Consider the following 19,462-nt stretch of genomic DNA (forward strand, 5'->3'; position numbering starts at 1 on the left):
ACCACAGAGCCCCGGGAAGCCAGCAGGACGTGCTGAACTTTGTGTTCTTAGCCAAGGGATACAGAGCATTGGCTGTGCACACACAATCCTTCAGACACAAACCACTGACCGAGCCTGGCACTAGAGCAGATCCAGCTGCACTTAAACCCTCTGAATTCAGCACCTCAGAGGGTCCTTTCTGACCCTCATCCCTCAATAGAAGGCTGCAGTAAACAACCAAGAGAGCCTCACCACCAAGCCTTGTTAAACCACCATCATATTGACAAACAAACTTGGTAACCTTATCAGCCCATATCAATAAAAATACTGTTGTTTTTCTCCTAGAACTGAAATGCTCGACTCCACCTGCAACAACTGCTGTGCTTCATCCCTGAGCACAATCCTGTCCACCTGCTATTCCCTTTAAAAAAATCCATCTGCAGACACACAGTGCACACGGGGGCTACAGGGCACAGCTATTTTGGTGAAAACCCTCAAGCAGATTTCACAAAAACCCCTCCGTCCCCGTTTTCCCACAGAAAGTGGCTAAGTAGGGAAGGTCTGGAAGAGAAACAGATCCTTTTATCTCCCTGCAGCAGCTCTGGCAGCAGTGACAATGACAGCTCTAAACCAGGATTTCTCTCGGGGAATTACGGCATCACACTTGAGGCACAATCCCGCAGGCAATCCCTTCAAAGGCTGAAAAGGAGCCCGAGGGCTGCACAGCGGGGAAGCGGAGCTCACAATCACGAACCCCTCCTCGGGAAGGGGCTCAGCACAGGAGCCAGGCTCACACCCTTCCCATGGAGGAGGATCACGGACATCACAGCCACGGGGCTGCTGCCTGCGGAGGGCTAGTGCTGTAAGCCATCTCCTGCTGAGCTTTCCATGCACACACCTCAGTGCCCGGGCATCAGGCACTGCACTCTGGGCACACCCGGAGCAGCAGCGCCCGCCCAGACAAAGCCCACCGAGCCGCATCCCTCCAGCAGCGCTGCCGCCGCCTCTGCAGGGCGCAGGGAACAGCCTGACGACCCCCGAGCGCCGCTCCCGAGCCCGTCCGTGCCCCGGGAGCGCTCACCAGGTACAGCATCCGCAGCAGGGAGTCCCCGTCCCTGCCGGCGCTCTCGCTCCGCACCCTCCGGCTCCCCCTCCGCAGCGCCGACATCGCCGCAGGGCAGCGCCGCGGGGCTGGCACCGGGCGGGCACCGGGCTCCTCCCGGGGCTGGCACCGGGCGGGCACCGGGCGGGCACCGCGCTCCTCCCGGGGCCGTCACCGAGCAGGCACCGCGCTCCTCCCGGAGCTAGCACCGGGCGGGCACCGAGCGGGCACCGCGCTCCTCCCGGGGCCGTCACCGAGCAGGCACGGCGCTCCCGGAGCCGCGCATCCCTGGCGGCTCCCTCGCTCCTCCCGGGCTGCTCCTGCTCCACCCAGGCTCTCCAAGATACTCCTGCTCCTCCCAGGCACCCCGAAATGCTCTCCCGCTCCTCCCAGATACCCCGAGATGCTCCCGCTCCTCCCAGGCACCTCGAGATGCTCCCACTCCTGCTCCACCCAGGGACCCCGCGATGCTCCCACTCCTGCTCCTCCCAGGCACCCCGAAATGCTCTCCCGCTCCTCCCAGATACCCCGAGATGCTCCCGCTCCTCCCAGGCACCCTGAGATGCTCCCACTCCTGCTCCACCCAGGGACCCCGCGATGCTCCCGTTCCCCCCGGGCTGCTCCCTCCGCGTGTGAGCGGGGCAGGACAGCGCCCATCTCCCCTCCCGTGCCATCTCCCCTCCCGTGCCAGCCGCTCACCGCGCCGAGCCGTGCGCTGCTGGGCAGGCAGCTCCGGAGCCCGGGCAGCCGGGGATGTCTGTCTGTCGGCAATGTCTGTCGGGGACAGCGGGAATAGCGCTGCCTGTGGCTCGGCGCGGCCCGGGAATACCGAATGAAAGGAACTTCAAAGAGCCGCTTCTGCCGCTGGGAAAGCGACCCCGCAAATCCCCCTCCTAATCCTTTCACGGCTACTGCAACGCGCTGAAGGTTTGGAGACTTACGCTGGTCTCGAGTAATGCTGCAGAGAGCAGCCGACCTACTTTTCTTGGGAAAAAAAAATCCCTCCAAGAGGCACGGGCGTGCACTCACAGAGCCATGGAGCACTGCTGCCAGGTACCTGGCCCTGACTGCCACAGGCACATCTGCAATCAGAAACAGGAGAAACCAGGCTCCTGCAGCAACTGGAACTGCTGGCACTCTGTACAGCACATCCTCAGTCAAATTCATAGGGCCACGACAGGAAAAGAAAATGGACAAAGACTGATTTTGAGATTCAGTACTGGCAACCTGCAGCATCAGCAACTCATATATTCGGTTTTCTGGGTGCCCCCTTGGAACTCCAATATTGAAAATAATCAGGTCACCACAGGGGCAAGCAACCACTGAAGGAATTGCAGGTGTGACACGTTTCTGATGCTCTGTTGAACAGAGGCTGGCAGAGGGGCATGGCCCCGTTTCATAAACAGCCTGAAATTTGGTGCTGGATGAAAACAAAAGGTGGCAGAGAGCAGGCTTTCCTTTCCCCCATTCTTCTCCCTCCCAGCTCTCTCCTCTCCTTGGCCCCCACATGAAATGGGGACAGAAAGGAAAGGCAGAAGTCCTCCCCAGAGCAAAACCAAGTTGTAGAAGAGCTCAGGGCAGGGCCAGGTGCACCTGGAAAGCACCCTGCTCACCACCCTTCACATGGATGTCACCCCAAGAGATAAGAGGTGAAATTAGATAGGGAGAGAGCCAGAGAGCAGCAGCTATCCCACACCACTGACACCTCAGCCCACCCTGGAGAAGGGTTTCCAGTATTTTACCACAACAGACACTCAGTTTCCCTTATTCCATATAATGGAATCCTTGCTTTGATAGCAGCAATGAAGAAGAAAGCTCTGCACTATCAGGCCTTTAGGATATACAGAAGACAAGCTTCTCAGAAAAGGGAGGAGTCCTCAGGGCCCCTGCTGCACCCCCAAATCCTCCAGCACCACCACAGCTCGGAGGCTTTTGCAGATTAAGAAGCAAAGCAGCACTCCTAAGGAAACACACCCACGTGCACACATGCTGGGCTGGGGGAAGGGACAGGGGCACCGCGAGGAGGAGGAGGAGGAGGAGGAGGAGGAAGGGCACGTTGCAGTGCCCCCTGTGTCACACAGCCCCCCTGCCTGGCACAGGAAAAGGGCCCAAGGCAGCTCTGGGTGGCATTTCCCCCCTTACCTTCCCACAGAGCCCGTGCTACGGGAGCAGCGGGAGGCGGCTGCAGCACCTGGCCGCTCTCCTCTTCCCTTGCCATCAATCATTCATGTGCCCCAGGAACCCTGTGCTGCCTGCAGAGCCAGGGAGCCTCCTGGGGAAGCTGTCCCTGCCTGCAGTGCTCCCCGGGCAGGGACGGAGCCCTGCAGGACTGCTCTGGGATCCCAGCTCCTAATGCTGCCTCTGGGTTCACCTGGGCAGCTCTGCTGCTGCTAAAATGGGAACGTTCCCCTGCTGACCAGCAGGGAATGGATGGGACTGCTCCTGCCCCGCTGCACCCAAAAAGGGCAGGAAAACAAGAAAAGTCTCTGCTGAGCTCCACCATGCAGGGCTGGGAGCAGGATGGGATAAAGGGGAAGGTGGCACGAGGGCAGAGCCTTCCCCATGGACAGAAATAACTAACCCCTGTGAAACAGCCCTGAGGACACCACCTTAATCTGCTGTGCCATAATCCCAGGAGCATGGAAAGGTGTGGGAGTGCAGGGACAGGAAAACACCTTTGTTTTCCTCCTCCTGTCTGTGACTTCCCATGGGAAAGCACACCCTGCAAGAATCCTCCTTCCCGTGCACATCAGCTTCCCAAGCACACAGAGAAGCCAAGGGATTAGCAAAACCCTCAGCTGAGCTTTTTTCTTCCCCACTACCAAACACTGGGATCTTCTATAAACAGTGCAGGATAATTTGGGCGTTCAGCAAGGAAGGCACTGAGTACAGAGCAGGGACAGCAGCATCCCTGAGATTGCCACATTCAGAATGTTAGACATATTCCATACGTCCTTGTGTCTTTCATTTGTGGGAGAACATTCCAAGCAGTTTGAAACAGAAGAAAAAATTCCTCACTCCCCTTCACCCCCCACAAACACAGAGCCATATTTCTGCATCCCAAAGGAAACACTATCAACAATCATCTCCTCTTACTGGAGAAGACATTCACAGTTACAAATCCCAAACTATCAACAATCATCTCCTCTTACTGGAGAAGAAATTCATGGTTAAAAATCACAAACTATCATCAAACAGTTCCACTTAACTAAAGAAGAAATTTACAGGTAAAAATCCTAAACTATCAACAAACACTTTCACTTAATGGAAAAGGAATTTACAGTTAAAAATCCCAAAGCATCAAGAAACATCTCCACTTACTGGAGAAGAAATTTACAGATAAAAATCACAAACTATTGCCAAACACCTCCAATTAATAAAGAAGTAATTTACAGTTAAAAACCTTAAACTATCTACAAAGACTTCCACTTACTGGAGAAGAAATTTATAGTTAAAAATCATAAAGTATCACAAAACATCTCCATTTAATGGAGAAGAAACTTACAGTTAAAAATCCCAAAGTTTCAACAAAGACCTCCACTGACTGGAGAAGAAATTTACAGTTAAAAATCATAAAGTATCAACAAACACCTCCACTTAGTGGAGAAGAAATTCACAGTTAAAAAATCCCAAAGTATCAACAAACACTTCCATTTACTGGAGAAAAAACTTACAGGTAAAAATCTCAAACTATCAACAAACATCACCACTTACTAAACAAGAAATTTACAGTTACAAATCACAAACTATCAACAAAGACTTGCACTTACTGGAGAAGAAATTTACAGCTAAAATTCAAAATCTATCAACAAACACTTCCACTAACTAAAGAATAAGTTTACAGTTAAAACTCCAAACTATTAACAAGCACTTCCACTGACAGAAGAAGAAATTTACAGTTAAAAATCCCAAGCTATTAACAAACATCTCCACTTCCTGGAGAAGAAATTTACAGTTAAAAATCCCAAAGTATTAATGAACATCTCCACTTACTAAAGAAGAAATTCACAGTTAAAAATCATAAAGTATCAAAAAACATCTCCACTTAATGAAAAAGGAATTTACAGTTAAAATCCCAAGCTATCAAGAAACACCTCCTCTTATTGGAGAAGAAATTTACAGTTAAAAATCCCAAACTATCAACAAACACCTCCACTTACTAAAGAAGAAATTTACAGTTAAAAATCCCAAAGTTTCAAACAAAGACTTCCACTTACAGGAGAAGAAATTTAGTTAAAAATCCTAAACTATCAACAAACATCTCCACTTACTAAACAACAAATTCACAGTTAAAAATCCCCAAGTATCAACAAGACGGCCCCTGACTGAAGAAGAAATTATGTGTACTTACAAGCTGTTCCTCAATAACAGCTAGAAACAAAGTGTATTCCCCTTCCCTGTGAGCATTTCACGTTTCCCCTGCACTGTGTGGCTATCAAGGACACGAGTCCAGGCTGGGCTGCCACAAGGGCTCAGGAAACAAGGGGCCAGGGTCTTTTCCTTCCTTTCTCTGCAAGGGACCAGCCCAGAGCTCACCACAACACAGCTCGGTTAAACGGGACAGAAAAAACGAGGGGAAACACCAACAGCCTGAGATGAATTCTCATTACACCATTAATGTGGAGGGAAACAGCTGTGAGCTCTCAGCATCACCTGTATCACAAATACCTCACAGCAATCACCATCATCTGCTGGATTGTGCCTCAGAAGCCACCGATCATCACCACCTACTGTCACCACCAACCGCAGAGGAGAATCGATGGCAATTAGCAACACATTTGCACAAGCTCTTAGCTGTAACTGCAGAGTTTGGCTTCGCTTTGAGGTGGACTGGCTGGGATTAGTTTGCAGCTAGACACCTGCATGTGAACGATGCTACTGCTGCAAGGAAATACAGTTTAATTTACACTTGTCCTAAGCCTAGCAATCCAGAAAGAATTGGAAATCCTAATAATCCACGTGGTTTAGTGGAGCTGCGGTGGGGATGGAGGTGAGAAACCAGCCCATTTACAAACTGGGGGGGACATTATCACAGTACTGGAGATGTGAGCCCACCCTGGAGAAAGGGCACGGATCTTGCTGAAGAGGCAGCGGGTGATGTGCCACCACCAAAGCTGTGGTTTGCTCCATCCAGGATCATCCAAAACACCTTCACAGATCCCATCTGGGATCATCCACAGACAGCTCCACAGTAGAAGCAGCGTTTTCCCAGCACAGGTGGAAATTGAGCCTCCTCACCTTGCTCATCTTGTCCGCCTCGTCCGATGATTCCAGGTCCTGCGCCTCCGCCTCCTCCGGGGCCACCTCGGCCGAGCTGTCGGGGTCACTGCAGAGGGAGTGCCCTGCCAGAGCAACACAGGGGTGAGAACACGGCCAGAGCTCCCCAAAACGCCCAGGAAACCCTGCTGCAGCCGTGGGGCTCCCACGGAACCCCAACAGCCAGGGGTGGCCTGCGAGGAGGGCGCGCAGCACAGGCGTACAAACAAACAGGACACAACCAGACATCACTCATTCCCCTGGCAAGCACCGATTCAGAGATAAGGCTAAAATGTCACATGGAAATCCTGACATCCAGCCTGCACTGCCTGGCTGCTGAGCAGTGCCAAGGAGCTTTCCACCCCAGTGGTTTTGCATGGGAACTGGGAGTGTGCAGCCCTTGGTGCTGGCCAGCCTGCCCTGGCTCGTGGCACACGGTGATTCCTGCATTGCTGGCCTGACACACTCACCTGCTGAGGAAACAAACCCAGCTTTAGACCTTTCCAGGAGCCAGGACCCAACATTCAGCTGCTGTTCAGGCAAGCTTTTAGACCCCGTTATTAAAAATAAATTGCACGACTGTGCAAGATTTCCCACTTTGTTATGTCCAGAGGTAATCTGGAAAACCCAGAGTTCAGAAATCTGGAAATAACCTCAGAACATATTCTGCACACTGGGATGGAGGCACTGATGAAATGGAAAGGACATAAAAGGTAGCTCAGAGCTCAGGCCCCTCTTCTGAAAAGAGGGGAAAAAATGTGCCTGGAGGGGTTGTTTGGCAACACAGAATCTATTTGAAGAAGTGTTTTCTCTATAAGAAGTTCAGTTTTCTGAGCCTTGCCCAGATTTTATCAAATCTCACTATCAGCTTTCTGCTCTCCCTATTAACGTGTGAAAAAGAATTTTCCAGGTGTCCATTTAAAAAAGCAGAGAAAATAAGTGCTATGTGCCTTAATTTGTGTGGGCCAGACTGTGTTTTTCCACTGCATTAAATTTCCCTTCTCTCACTGTGTGAAATGCACCTTGCAGCTGTTTCCCAGCCCAAACCAAGGTAATAATATTTGTTCAGTTTACTTTGAAGCCACGCTTTTCCTTTTCCTGCATTTAACCCACTCCCTGCCCTTTCAGCCAGCAGACAGCAATCTCCCACAGGAGCAGACACACAGCACGTGTGCCCAGCCTGTTCCTGGTGTCTCTGGCCAGCAGGGCCCTGAGCAGGCTGATCTGCTGCTCGTTAAATGCAGCCAGAGCCATAAAGCTGCACGTTCCTGCCCCTGAAAAGCTCCCAGCGCCCGGCCCACTTCTGTCAGCATCATTCCATCACCTGCTTTCTGCCCTGGGCACCCTCATTTAGCTCTGCCAGCGGAGTCAGTGTGCTGCTTTCCTTCCTCTGACCGCTGCCATTCGCTGCCTTTGTGGGACACGCAGGAACGAGAAGGGGAAACCCAAAACAGCAGCAGGAAAAGGGGTCAGACCCAGTGTGTGCCCCAGCAGAGAGGGAGGGCACAGGAGCCCCTCACACCTGGGACAGTGTGACCAGTGCCCATCAAACACCTCCACCTGTGGCCACAACCAGCACTACAGAAGGAAGTTTTCTGCCACTGGAGCAAAGGGGCTGGGGCTTAAAGGTCTGGAAAATCATGGAAAGCTTCAGCACCAGCCCAGCACTTGGCTGGGAATTCCCACCACTGCTGCTTCCAGTTGTCAGGGCTGGTGTAACTCAAGGGATAATGACAATTCCACAATGTGTGGTACCTCTCCTTGCTGCCATATATTTATTTCTTAATATTCACATATTTATTTCAGTACCATGGGAATAAATACCCCGAGCCAAGCCCTGCCAGCTGCAGCACAAAGCTCCAAGTGTGCACCTTGCTAACACAAAATGCACACCAGGAATCCTGCACCTCAGTGCCTAAGCTTCAAAAATATCAATATATAATAATAAATAAATATATATACAAAATATTATAAATATATATCTATAATATCTAAAATATAATATTATATATATAATATATATATTTATATATAGATATATAATGAATTTATATTTCAATATATAACAGAAATACCAATACCCCAATATCATCTATTTGGGCAGTTTTACAGCAGCTTCCCTAATCCTAATGCTGCCAGGGAATGGCCCTGTTATGACAACAGAGTCATTAAGCCTCTCTGAAGAGGCTCTGTCATTAAATGCACCATTTTTGACAGGAGTTGTTAGGGAATGGTGTCTTGGATTAAATTTGTATTTAAGGTGGCATGTCACCTATAAATCCACAATAAAACAGAGTATGTCCTCTTTTTCTTCCTTGTAGAAGAATTCTGGTTAGCTCTGAAACACTGAGCTATGAAAGGAGCACACACCCTGGGATGATGGGGATGGGACTCATTTCCATGGGGAAATCGGGAATAAGGGATTAATTTCCATGGGGAAATGGGGAAGGAGGGATTTATTTCCATGGGAAATTGGGAATAAGGGATTAATTTCCATGGGGAAATGGGGAACACCAGCCTTGCCTCCTGTGAGGAGCAGAGGCCGCCAGAGGGCGAGGCAGCACCGCAGCAATTTGGGGAACTGGGGATGGAAAATGGAATTTTCTCCCAAAGCCCTCCGGTGGCTGCTGCAGGAAGTGCCCCGGAATTGTCACATCAAGAGGAACAACTGGGCTACAATGAGTCTGAAATCAGCCCCGTGAAAATAACCCTGAAGAAATCAGGGTCCCTGCTGGCCTCGGCTGGCTCTGAAATCCAAATTACTCAGCCCAAGGGGGCCTGTGATGGACGAGGATGGAATACAAACCAGCGGCTGTTCTCACAGTGCAGCAGCAGTTGGTTTCAGTTTCACAGCACAGATTTACCCTGTGTGTCAATAACTCCAGCCTCTGACTGCCCTCTGAGCCACAGAACAACAAACTCCCTAAAACACCCACCTGCTCCTATCCAGGAGACTCCAACACCATCCCAAACAGGGGGCACATTCTTTATCAGCCTTTATCCATTCTGCATGGTGATTTATGTGCTTCACATTATCCCCCATGCTAAAAGTCTCCAAAACCCAGGGGCAGGCAAAGCCTAAACCTCAGAGACTGTCCCACACTGCAAGAAGGGAGTGAAACAACCAAATCTGGGTATCAATCCCATTCCCATCCCCTTCCAAGAGCAGAACACCTTCCTGATGGTGTGGGGAGACCCAAAGCTGTGCTCCAGCTTCCAGCTCTCATTCCCTGCACCCAGGGGAGCAGCACACTCCTCATGGGGAGGGCACACAGACCCCACTGATCCTTTTAGGCAATCAGGAAAAGCTGCTCTGGGCTCCAGACACAACCAGAGCTAATCCCCCTCTGCCAAATGTATGCAGGCTGTGTTACAGGAGAGAACCAGAGCCGGGAAAAGCAGAAAGAGATGAAAGGAACAAAACTTGTGGCTCTGCAAAGGCAGTGCAGCTCTGTGGGGAAAGCATCCACAGTGCCCAGGATGGCAGCTCTCACATCAATCACAGATACAAACCCAAGGTCACTTCCAGAACAAGCTGCTGAGCAAACACAGTGAGGAAACCACGGCCACAGAGCTGAACTGCACCTCCAGCCCCAAGCTCAGCGCGTGCAGGGCAGCTCCAGGTGATGGAAGAGCTGTGAGAGATGTCAGATTTAACAGGAGCTGTGGCAGACACTGCAGGGAGGTCAAACACAGCCCTGCTTTGCTCCTCTGCACCTCCCATTGAGCAGCAAGGCACCAGGACAGCTTTCTCAAAAAAAACCCCCCAAAAGTATTTTCATAAAAAAATTTTTTAAAAATCATATTTTGAAAATACACAAAATCATTTGCCTCACACAAAAATGAGGTGTGTGTCTCTCTGTGCCCACAGGTGTGTGTGTGCCACTGGCACTGCCACCCTGCTGGGAGGGGATGCAGTTCCTCAGCCACAGACTCAATCTGTGTCCCAGAAATCAAAAAGCATCCAGCAGAAATCATGGAGCTGCAACCAACAAGGACACAAATAAATAGGTCAGTGGGTATTTCATACTTGACTGCTCTCTACAAGATGCTGCGGAGCCAAGAACAAAAATCCAAGATGAACAAAAATCCAAGATGAACAAAAATCCAAGATGAACACCACAATACCCCAAATACAAGCAGAGACCCCTTTGTAAATGTCACGTAGGTAATGGATCCCTGACAAAGCACAGGGGCAGAAAAAGAAAAGATTCAATAAAACACAGAAGGAAATGGGAGGGGAAAGATCTGCTGCCTCCCAGTCACACTCTTGGGTGCAAAGCCTTGATTTCACTGCCACTTTGGGCTAAGCCATCCCAAATTATTTCATGTACCAGGGACACCTGCTCTCCTCCTGCTGGCTGGAAGAAATATTGCCCTCCTTTTTGGGGGGAACAGATGCAGCCCAATATTCCAGGAGGAATGCGAGTGTTGGGAGGGCTCTGTGTGAGCACAGCAATCCCAATTCCCACTCCCTGCTCCCAGGGCACGCTGACCCCAGGGAAAGCCGAGCCTCCAGCACTCAGGGTTTCTGCGACAATCACAAAGACAAGAGGCTGGTGAGGAGCTGTGCTGAGCAGCAAATGGGGGCACCTTGTGGCCAGCTGTGAAAGTGTGCAAGACTACCTCGATCTTCCAGCACAAAAGCCTCACCGGGAAGACTTGCATGAAAACTAAAAGGGGAGAATTTCATGAAAATGTTGAATTGCAGCTGCCTGTGTAGGTTTAGTCCACATCTTCCACGAGGTTGACTTCAGCAGTCCCCTCAGGAGGATTTGCCATAAGCTGTGTGGAAGCTTTTCCTGCTCCCTCTTTTGCTATGAATATCACACTCCCCAGAGGCAGACTCAGCTCAGAACCATTTTGATTACCTAGAAACTCCTTCATTCTTAATCCCACTGATTTTTCCTGTATTTTAAATTATTCCAAAAAATAGAAGCAAGAGGTACAACCAGTGTCCTGTTCTGTTGCCAGATCTAGAGGAGCAGGTAGAAATTCAGGAGCCAAACTTGTGGCAAACAATTCCCACTTGCTATAGCTTGATCTTCTGGTCAGCTGGGCTCTCTGAGCAGGAATGTCCCTCCCCATGGCACCGGGGTCACCCGCACATGTCAACCCCTAAATCTGGGTGTTTAAAACATCCCTGTGAGTGATTTGTGCATCTCACCAAACACACAGGGCACGTGTGCTCCTGGCTGACCCCAGAGGGGGAGAATCACAGAGCCACAGAATCTCCTGAGCTGGAAGGGACCCACAAGGATCATACACTGCACATTCACCCCAACAATCCCACCTGACATCCCTGGAGCTCTGGGGGCCATGCCCATGCCCTGGGGAGCCTGGGCAGTGCCAGCACCCTCCAGCACCCAGCACAGCCCTCCCTGTCCCTGTGCCAGGGAGCAGAGTTGGAGCACTCGGTTCTGTGACTGTCCCAGCATGTGGGGTGCCTGTGCTGATGCCACCTTACCTCCTTAGATTCCCATCATCTCCACCATTTACTTCATGAAATTCCATTACGTCACAGAATTTGAGTCATTCCTTTCTTATTTCTTTTGTGTGATGATGCAACTGTAGGTGATTGTTGAAGTTCTGATTTTCTCAAGCAGCCACAAGAACCACATTCCTTGTTTAAAAGCAATTTTTTTTCCTAAGCTGTGTTTGGAATGAGCTATCACTTGACATGCTGCCTTTAGAAGGTTAATCACGAGTCACAGCTTATGCCTTACACCCAACACCTGTCCTCAGACTCAGCTACAATCCCTGAACATCCACTCAGCTCCTGAATTGTGCTGATTTCCAAGTATGAGGCTAAAGCATCTGCTGGCTATTGCAACCCTATTTATAGCTTGGACAAAAATGTTCCTTTCCTGTTTCCCTCACGATAGACTGACACCTGCCCTTACTCAGATCATGAATATATATGTTATCATTTACCATAGCAAAACTGCATTTTGATGTTTAAATTGTAAATAAGACTCCCCAGAAAAGCTGAGAAGAACACTTCTCACTTACTTTGTGGTCCAGTGGGCACAGATTGTCACCAGCTGGTATCAGTGAATGACTTGGTACATGAAAACTAAGTGCATAGTGCAGGGCATCAGTCACAGAGCCAAAGACACTGAAACTGGGCCATTTCTCTGGTAAGGAGAAAGCCACACAGCCTACCCAAGAGCTGGGAGCCTGATCACTTTTACACACTGCTGTCACTGCCATATTTTCTGAAAAATCCCCTTCTTCTCCTGGGAAGCTTAGAAGCCTCAGAGAAAAAGGAAAACAATTTTATCTGATTTTTTTCTCCTGTGTTTTGCTGCCTTGGAATGTGGTTTGGACATTGTTTACCAACAGGTGATTGTTTCATTGCTTTCTGCTGTGAATTCTTTTGACTTATTGGCCAATAAATGGCCAAGATGTGTTGGACTCTGGAGAGAGAGTCACAAGTTTTCATTAGTATCTTTCATTTCATTAGTATCTTTCTAGCCTTCTGTCTGTATGCTTTCTCGATCCTTTAGTACAGTTTAGTATCATTTAGTATAGAATTCCTTAATGTAACATAGATCATAAAACAATAAATTAGCCTTCTGAGAACATGGAGTTGGACTCATCATTCCTTCCTCCCTTCACTGGCGTACTCAGAAAATACAACACCCTGCAGGTAAGCCCAGCTTGGTGCTGACATTTTACACATCTTTGCCAGGATAAAGGGCACCCCTGTGAGCCCAGGACCTCATGCCCAGCTCAGGCTGTAGCTGCCCTGTGTCCCAGCAGAGAATGAGCCCCCGGAGCGGTGTGTGTGCTGCCCTCCCTCCATCCCCACAGGCCATGAGCCCCCAGAGCGGTGTGTGTGCTGCCCTCCCTCTGTCCCAGCAGAGAATGAGCCCCCAGAGCGGTGTGTGCACTGCCCTCCCTCTCTCCCCACAGGCCATGAGCCCCCAGAGCGGTGTGTGCTGCCCTCCATCCCCACAGGCCATGAGCCCCCAGAGCGGTGTGTGTGCTGCCCTCTGTCTCAGTAGGCCATGAGCCCCCAGAGCGGTGTGTGTGTGCTGCCCTCCCTCTGTCCCCACAGGCCATGAGCCCCCAGAGCGGTGTGTGCGCTGCCCTCCCTCTGTCCCAGCCCCCAGAGCGGTGTGTGCGCTGCCCTCCCTCTGTCCCAGCCCCCAGAGCGGTGTGTGTGCTGCCCTCCCTCTGTCCCAGCAGGGCATGAGCCCCCAGAGCGGTGTGTGCGCTGCCCTCTCTCTATCCCCACAGGCCATGAGGCCCCAGAGCGGTGCGTGTGCTGCCCTCTCTCCCCACAGGCCATGAGGCCCCAGAGCGGTTTGTGCGCTGCCCTCCCTCTGTCCCAGCCCCCAGAGCGGTGTGTGTGCTGCCCTCTCTCCCCACAGGCCATGAGCCCCCAGAGCGGTGTGTGTGCTGCTCTCCCTCTGTCCCAGCCCCCGGAGCGGTGTGTGCTGCCCTCCCTCTGTCCCAGCAGGCCACGAGGCCCCGGAGCGGTGTGCGCTGCCCCCGTACCTTGGGTGCCCGCAGCGAAGGGCAGGGCGCTGTCCCCGGGCTCGGGGGGGTTCTCTGGGCGCCGTGGGGGCGGCTGTGCCAGCCTCTGGGGCTCCTCTGGCTCAGGGTGGGTGCGCACGGTGAGGCGCAGCGCGGGCTGCGCCAGCGCCTCCCTCAGCAGCGCCGAGTCCAGCTCCTCTGCAGCTCTCTGGTTGAGCTCCAGCACCTCGTCCCCAGCCTTCAGCCCTGTGACACGGAGGAACGGGTCAGACTCGCACAGCACGGAGCTCCCGTGGTGTTTGTGGCTAGACACCATCATTAATGCCCGCAATGGCACCGAGGTGTGATGGACCTGGTGACGTCTGCTGCCTGGGGGTTCCTCCAGTGCACCCTAAGAGCAGAGTGCCCAGGGAGCCCCTTGTCCCAGACTGGAAGGCAAGATGTATTCTATTTGCCTTTTTTTACCACATCTGCTGATAACAGCCACTGAATGTCCCTGCATGGCTGATAAGAACTGCAGCATCCCATTGGGAGATGTGAGCCCAGAGGGAGGAGCCAAGCATTCCTACCCGGATATAATCTGGAGATTCTGGAACACCAGCACGGCTTCTCCACTGGATTGCCCAGAGGAACAGCAGCTGCCTCTCCCACTGGATGTTCAGAGGAAGAATACACCTTTCTACAGGATCCCTGCTCCAGCAGAACCAGCCCTGACACTGCAGGAGGGCTGAGCCACAATTCCAATGGGACTGCTGCCAACACCCTGACCCACAGGGTGTCAGGTTGGGTTCTGACTCTGTCAGTGTTGTTCCAGTGTACTGCATTGTTTATCTTTTTATTTTCTCCCCTAGTACAGAACTATTATTCCTGCTCCCATATTTTTTGCCTGAGAGCCCCTTAATTTAAAATTTATAGCAATTTGGAGGGAGGGGGTTTACATTTTCCATTTCAGGGGGGGGCTCCTGCCTTCCTTAACAGACTCCTGTCTTTCCAAACCAAGACATCCCTCACAATTTGCCAGCAGCAATTGATGCCTTTTTCCTCATGGCACAGCCACTGTGCCCTACAGTGACCCTTCCTGAATGTCATGTCAGCACGGGGCTGCTCAGCAGGCAGATCTGAGCCCTGCCCAGCCAGTCCTGGCTCCTCTGCCAGCCTGCTTCCAGCAGTTATTTACAGCAGCAGCACCTCAGGGAGAAGGGGATGGGCAGGAAGCAGCTGATTCCCCTGACAGGGATGCTGAGGGCAGCATGCAGCCCTGCCAGGTGACACGGCCACCCTGACCTTCCCCGAGGTGACACGGCCACCCTGACCTTCCCCGAGGTGACACGGCCACCCTGACCTTCTCTGAGGTGACACAGCCATCCTGACCTTCCCCAGGTGACATGGCCATCCTGACCTTCCCCATGGCCAGCTGGGCACTCCCTGAGCAGCAACAGCGAGTGCAGAGGGGTTTAATCCCAAATGAATCCCAAACAACCCCTGGGGCAGGCAGGCAGCAGCACAGCACTGCCAGAGCCCCGGCTGCTGGACCAGCCCCATCTCCACCCTGCCTTCACAGGGATGAGAGCTGGAATTCACAGCACAGGGGTGAGCATCCCTGCCATGTGCTGGCACCCTGAAAGCCTGGATGGACCTGAAAGCCCGGATGAGCCCTCCAGGAGTACTGACCCACACTGCAGGAGGGAGCTCCCTTAGGAAAATGGAGATCTCCCTAAATGCATGTAATTGTGCCCAGAAACTCCAGTGTGGTGTGCAGTTTCAGGGAGAATCACATGCGCTGGATAGAGTAGCTACAAAGTAAATGGGCTGTAAAATCATAGCTGAAAGAGGGACAAAACAAGGCAAGTCAAGCATTTCACATTATTTAATTTATTCTACTTAGTGATTCTGTGGCATTATAGCAGCACACTAATAGGCCTGCAACCATAAACATTGGATCTGGGGCTCCATTTACTCTTTGCAGCCTTTGTTTTGGATCCTTTGGGATAAAGCCTCACATCTACCTCAGTGCAAGCAAGGAGCTCCCATTCCAATAAGGAATGCCCGCCTTGCTAGGGTACCCCAACAGAAAAAAACAAAAGGATAAACCACAAAAATTACCAGGAGAAAATAAAAGTCTGTTAATTGGAGAAAGACTGACAATGGAATGCACTATCTCACCTGATGGAGGGCAGTCAGATGCAGACAATGCATGTAAATAAAGGGAGGCACAGAGGGTTTCCTGCCTTCCTGCTGCTGCCCCAGGGAAGGCTGTCCCAGTACCCTGCTGACTGACTGCTGTCCATACAGAGGTGCCTTTCCAGGCCAGCTGTGGGCAGCCACACAGCCCTGAGCTGCTCCAGTGCCCCGCAGGAGGCACTCTGTGCTCACACATCCAGCAGGCGCCAAAAACACCAAAAGCAAACCAGGGGAGCATGATGAAGCCCCCACCACCCTCTCCTGACCCTCCCTTTGTCCACACAGGAGCCCACAGGTGTCACCTCCCTGTGGCACTGAGCCCCCCAGCCCCTGCCCAGGGCTTTGGGCAGGATACCCCTCCGTTAACCAGGAAGGCTGCAGGGCTGAGGGACAGGACACAGCGAGAGCCTTTTCATGTTTAACACACACCTGTGTGGGTTTCTGGGTGCACCTCCAGGCTGTCCCCACTCCCTGACCGCTGCTCCTGCCTCCCGTGTGCCCCTCTGGCACTCCCGCCCAGCCCAGGTCACACAGCTGCCAGGGCATTCTCCACCAGCTGGGCTGGCCCAGCACAGTGCCAGGCTCAGCACCAGCCCAAGGGGGCAGCAGCCTGGGCACAGCAGCCTTTGAACAGCTCTTGGCAAGGGCCAGAGCTGAATGAGCTCTGCAAGGCCACGTAAACCCTGACCAAGAGAGCTCTGAGGGTGTTTCTGAGGGCGCTGCACACGCCAGTGGTTATGAAGAGATGAGGATATTGTCACTCCTCATGTTCTAGTCCAGAATGCGGGTGGGTTCCAGCGGTGCAGCAGGGAGTCAGTGCATGGGAAATGCAGCGGCCTCAGCTTGGAGAAGCTGCACTAAAGCAGACCCAGCCGTGCCTTGGGAGCACATGGCAGCCTGGCCATCCCTGCTGCCCTCCGCCCCAGGTGCTGCCACGCTCCCTGCAAAGGCTGGGAGCACAACCAGGGGCAGCAATCCCACCACAGGGAGCACAGAGACCCTTCCCCTGTGCTTGTCTGAGCTGGGAGGGCTCTGGGGCTGTTTTACCTTTCTTGAAAGCCAGGCCCGTGTCCTTGACGCCGTTCACGTAGAGGCGGCGAATCCCCTCCTCTTCCACCGAGGACAGAGAGAAACCTGGGCAGAGAGACACCAGCAGTGCTGAGAGGAGCCCAGCCCCTTCCAGGGAGTCCCAGCCCCTGCCCTGCAGCCAAGGCTGGGCTGTCCCAGGCAGGAATCCCTCCCCTCACAAGGGCAAAGCTAGCAGGCAAAGTGGCCCTAACAAAAACCGGAGCTGAATTTCTGAGTGCGTACACCACTTATCTGCAGACATATCTGAGGACACCACAGCTGCAAAGCCTTGGAACACACCCCCAGTTCCCTTGCCATCAAAGGCCACTCCAGGAGGCTTTGCTGTTTGCAGACCAAAGCTGCAAAGAGCCCTGGTTTGGGACCAAGTCAGGAATCTGAGAGGCACGGCTGATGTGCCACCCCAAACTGAGGCAGGGCACGACACCTCCTGCTAGAACACAGTGCTATCTCTGCTTTTGGAGATTCATGTCTGTAGAAATCTCCCTTTCCCTTTGCTAGAACACAGTGCTGACTGCTGCTTTTGGAAATTCATGTAAAAATGCCCCTTTCCCTTTGCTAGAACACAGTGCTATCTCTGCTTCTGGAGATTCATGTAGAAATGCCCCTTTCCCTTTGCTAGAACACACTGCTGACCCCTGCATTTTGAGATTCATGTAGAAATGCCCCTTTCCCTTTGTCCCTGCTGCTGGCACAGCCTGTCCTGTGCCAGGTCTCAGCCTGGCACACATTTCATGCTCACAGAGACCTGCAGAGCAGCCCTGCAGTGCAAGTGCTGACACAGCCTCATTCTAACAGTGCAAATGGCACTGAGAGCTCTGGGCTGGGGGCTTTCCCTGCCATTTGTGGGTGGCACAGTGAGATAACAACTGTAAAGGAAATACACCCACCAAGTGCAGGGTGTTTATTTACTGTGGAGAGTTATCTAAAGCAGAACATTTGCCTTTCTGAAACTTCATTACTCCCTAAATGAGTGCAGGCAACCATTTGCTCTCTCTTTTCCGAGAGACTAGAAAAACATTTACAAACCTCTGGGGGGAGCAGTTTGTTTTGACATGGAATCAGCCACCAGCCAGGCAGTGCAGATGTGCCGGGAGCCCATCCTGACTACAGGACTCCTTTCAAGCTGATCCTTATGGCTCAGAGTTATTTTTTCATCCAGGATTTAAAAATAAAATACAAATTCAAAAGAAGAAGAAGGAAAGAGGGGGAAGAACGTGGCAGCTCAGAAGTGAGAAGCATATGGCCTTTCCTGACTTACTGAGCTACTTGGAACCTGCCTGCGAGCTCCTGGGGCTGAATCAAGTGAAATTTGTGAAGCTCACTCAACACCAGCCTTGGCACAGAGTGGAACCTCCACTAAAAGAGCAGCTGCAAAACAGAGTAGTTACTGGCTGTCACCACCACAAAGCCTACCTGGAAAGCCCTGGAAGAACAGCAGAGTGTGCCCAAGGCTGCAGTTGGAGTCAGCACAAAGCATTGGTTCCCAAGGGCACTTTTAAACTGAAATGCTGTTTTACTCCACACATTAAAACCAGGCTGAGGGGCAGCTCAGGCTCCCACTGGGAGGAGATCAGAGTGTCCAAGCAGCCCCAGCTCCATCTCTCCTACAAGGAAAGGCTGAGAGAACTGGGACTGTTCAGCCTGGAGAAGGGAAGCTTTGGGAATGCAGACTCCCTGAAGGGCACCCACAGGAAGGATGGAGAGAGACTCTTTACAAGGGGCTGGAGTGACAGGACGAGGGGGAATGCCTTCAAACTGAAAGAGAGCAGGTTTAGATGGGATTTTGGGAAGGAACTGTTCCCTGTGAGGGTGGGCAGGGTGCCCAGAGCAGCTGTGGCTGCCCCTGGATCCCTGGCAGTGCCCAAGGCCAGGCTGGACAGGGCTTGGAGCAGCCTGGACAGTGGAAGGTGTCCCTGCCATGGCAGAGATGAGCTTTAAGGCCCCTTCCAACCCACAGAATTCTGGGATTCTGTGATTCCTCCATGAGAAGACCTCTGCCTCCTTCAATCCATCAGCCTGAATGCACACATGGTTACTCCTGAATTCATCCTTCAGCCATAGCCATAAATCCTGCAGTTACTCCTGGCAGAAAGGGCATAAGGAGCAATTACACAGGTTGTCATCAGCTGTAAGAGATGAGAGATGGGCAGCTGGCACCAGCCTGGCAGTGGCCATCTCACACTCACAGTTAACCCTGCACAGACAGAATGTGACCCTGCCCCGCTGTGACAGTGGCTGCAGTGCCCTGCACTCAGTGACAAACACCTCACCAGGGGCTGTGCAGGCTGCACACAGAGGGGGACAGCAGGGACGTGCAGCTCCATCCCCCGTGCCTTCCACAGGGGCTCCACACTCGAGAGGAAGGGCAGG

General features: G+C 52.1%; 1 protein-coding gene across 5 annotated transcripts in view; it reads right to left on the reverse strand.

The window, feature by feature from the left end:
• The window catches only part of TIAM1 (TIAM Rac1 associated GEF 1), a 144,282-nt gene that overhangs the window by 16,785 nt on the left and 108,035 nt on the right, over window positions 1-19,462 (reverse strand). For all 5 annotated transcript variants that reach the window (XM_058019148.1, XM_058019145.1, XM_058019144.1 and 2 more), the window contains 3 exons: window positions 17,051-17,137; window positions 13,844-14,068; window positions 6,320-6,423 (listed from right to left, as the gene is read on the reverse strand). In XM_058019148.1, coding sequence (XP_057875131.1) covers window positions 6,320-6,423; window positions 13,844-14,068; window positions 17,051-17,137 — 416 coding nt within the window. The remainder of the gene's footprint in view (window positions 1-6,319; window positions 6,424-13,843; window positions 14,069-17,050; window positions 17,138-19,462) is intronic.

The sequence above is a fragment of the Melospiza georgiana genome, chromosome 2 (genome assembly GCF_028018845.1).
Source record: "Melospiza georgiana isolate bMelGeo1 chromosome 2, bMelGeo1.pri, whole genome shotgun sequence".
In the NCBI taxonomy this organism is placed as follows: Eukaryota; Metazoa; Chordata; class Aves; order Passeriformes; family Passerellidae; genus Melospiza; species Melospiza georgiana.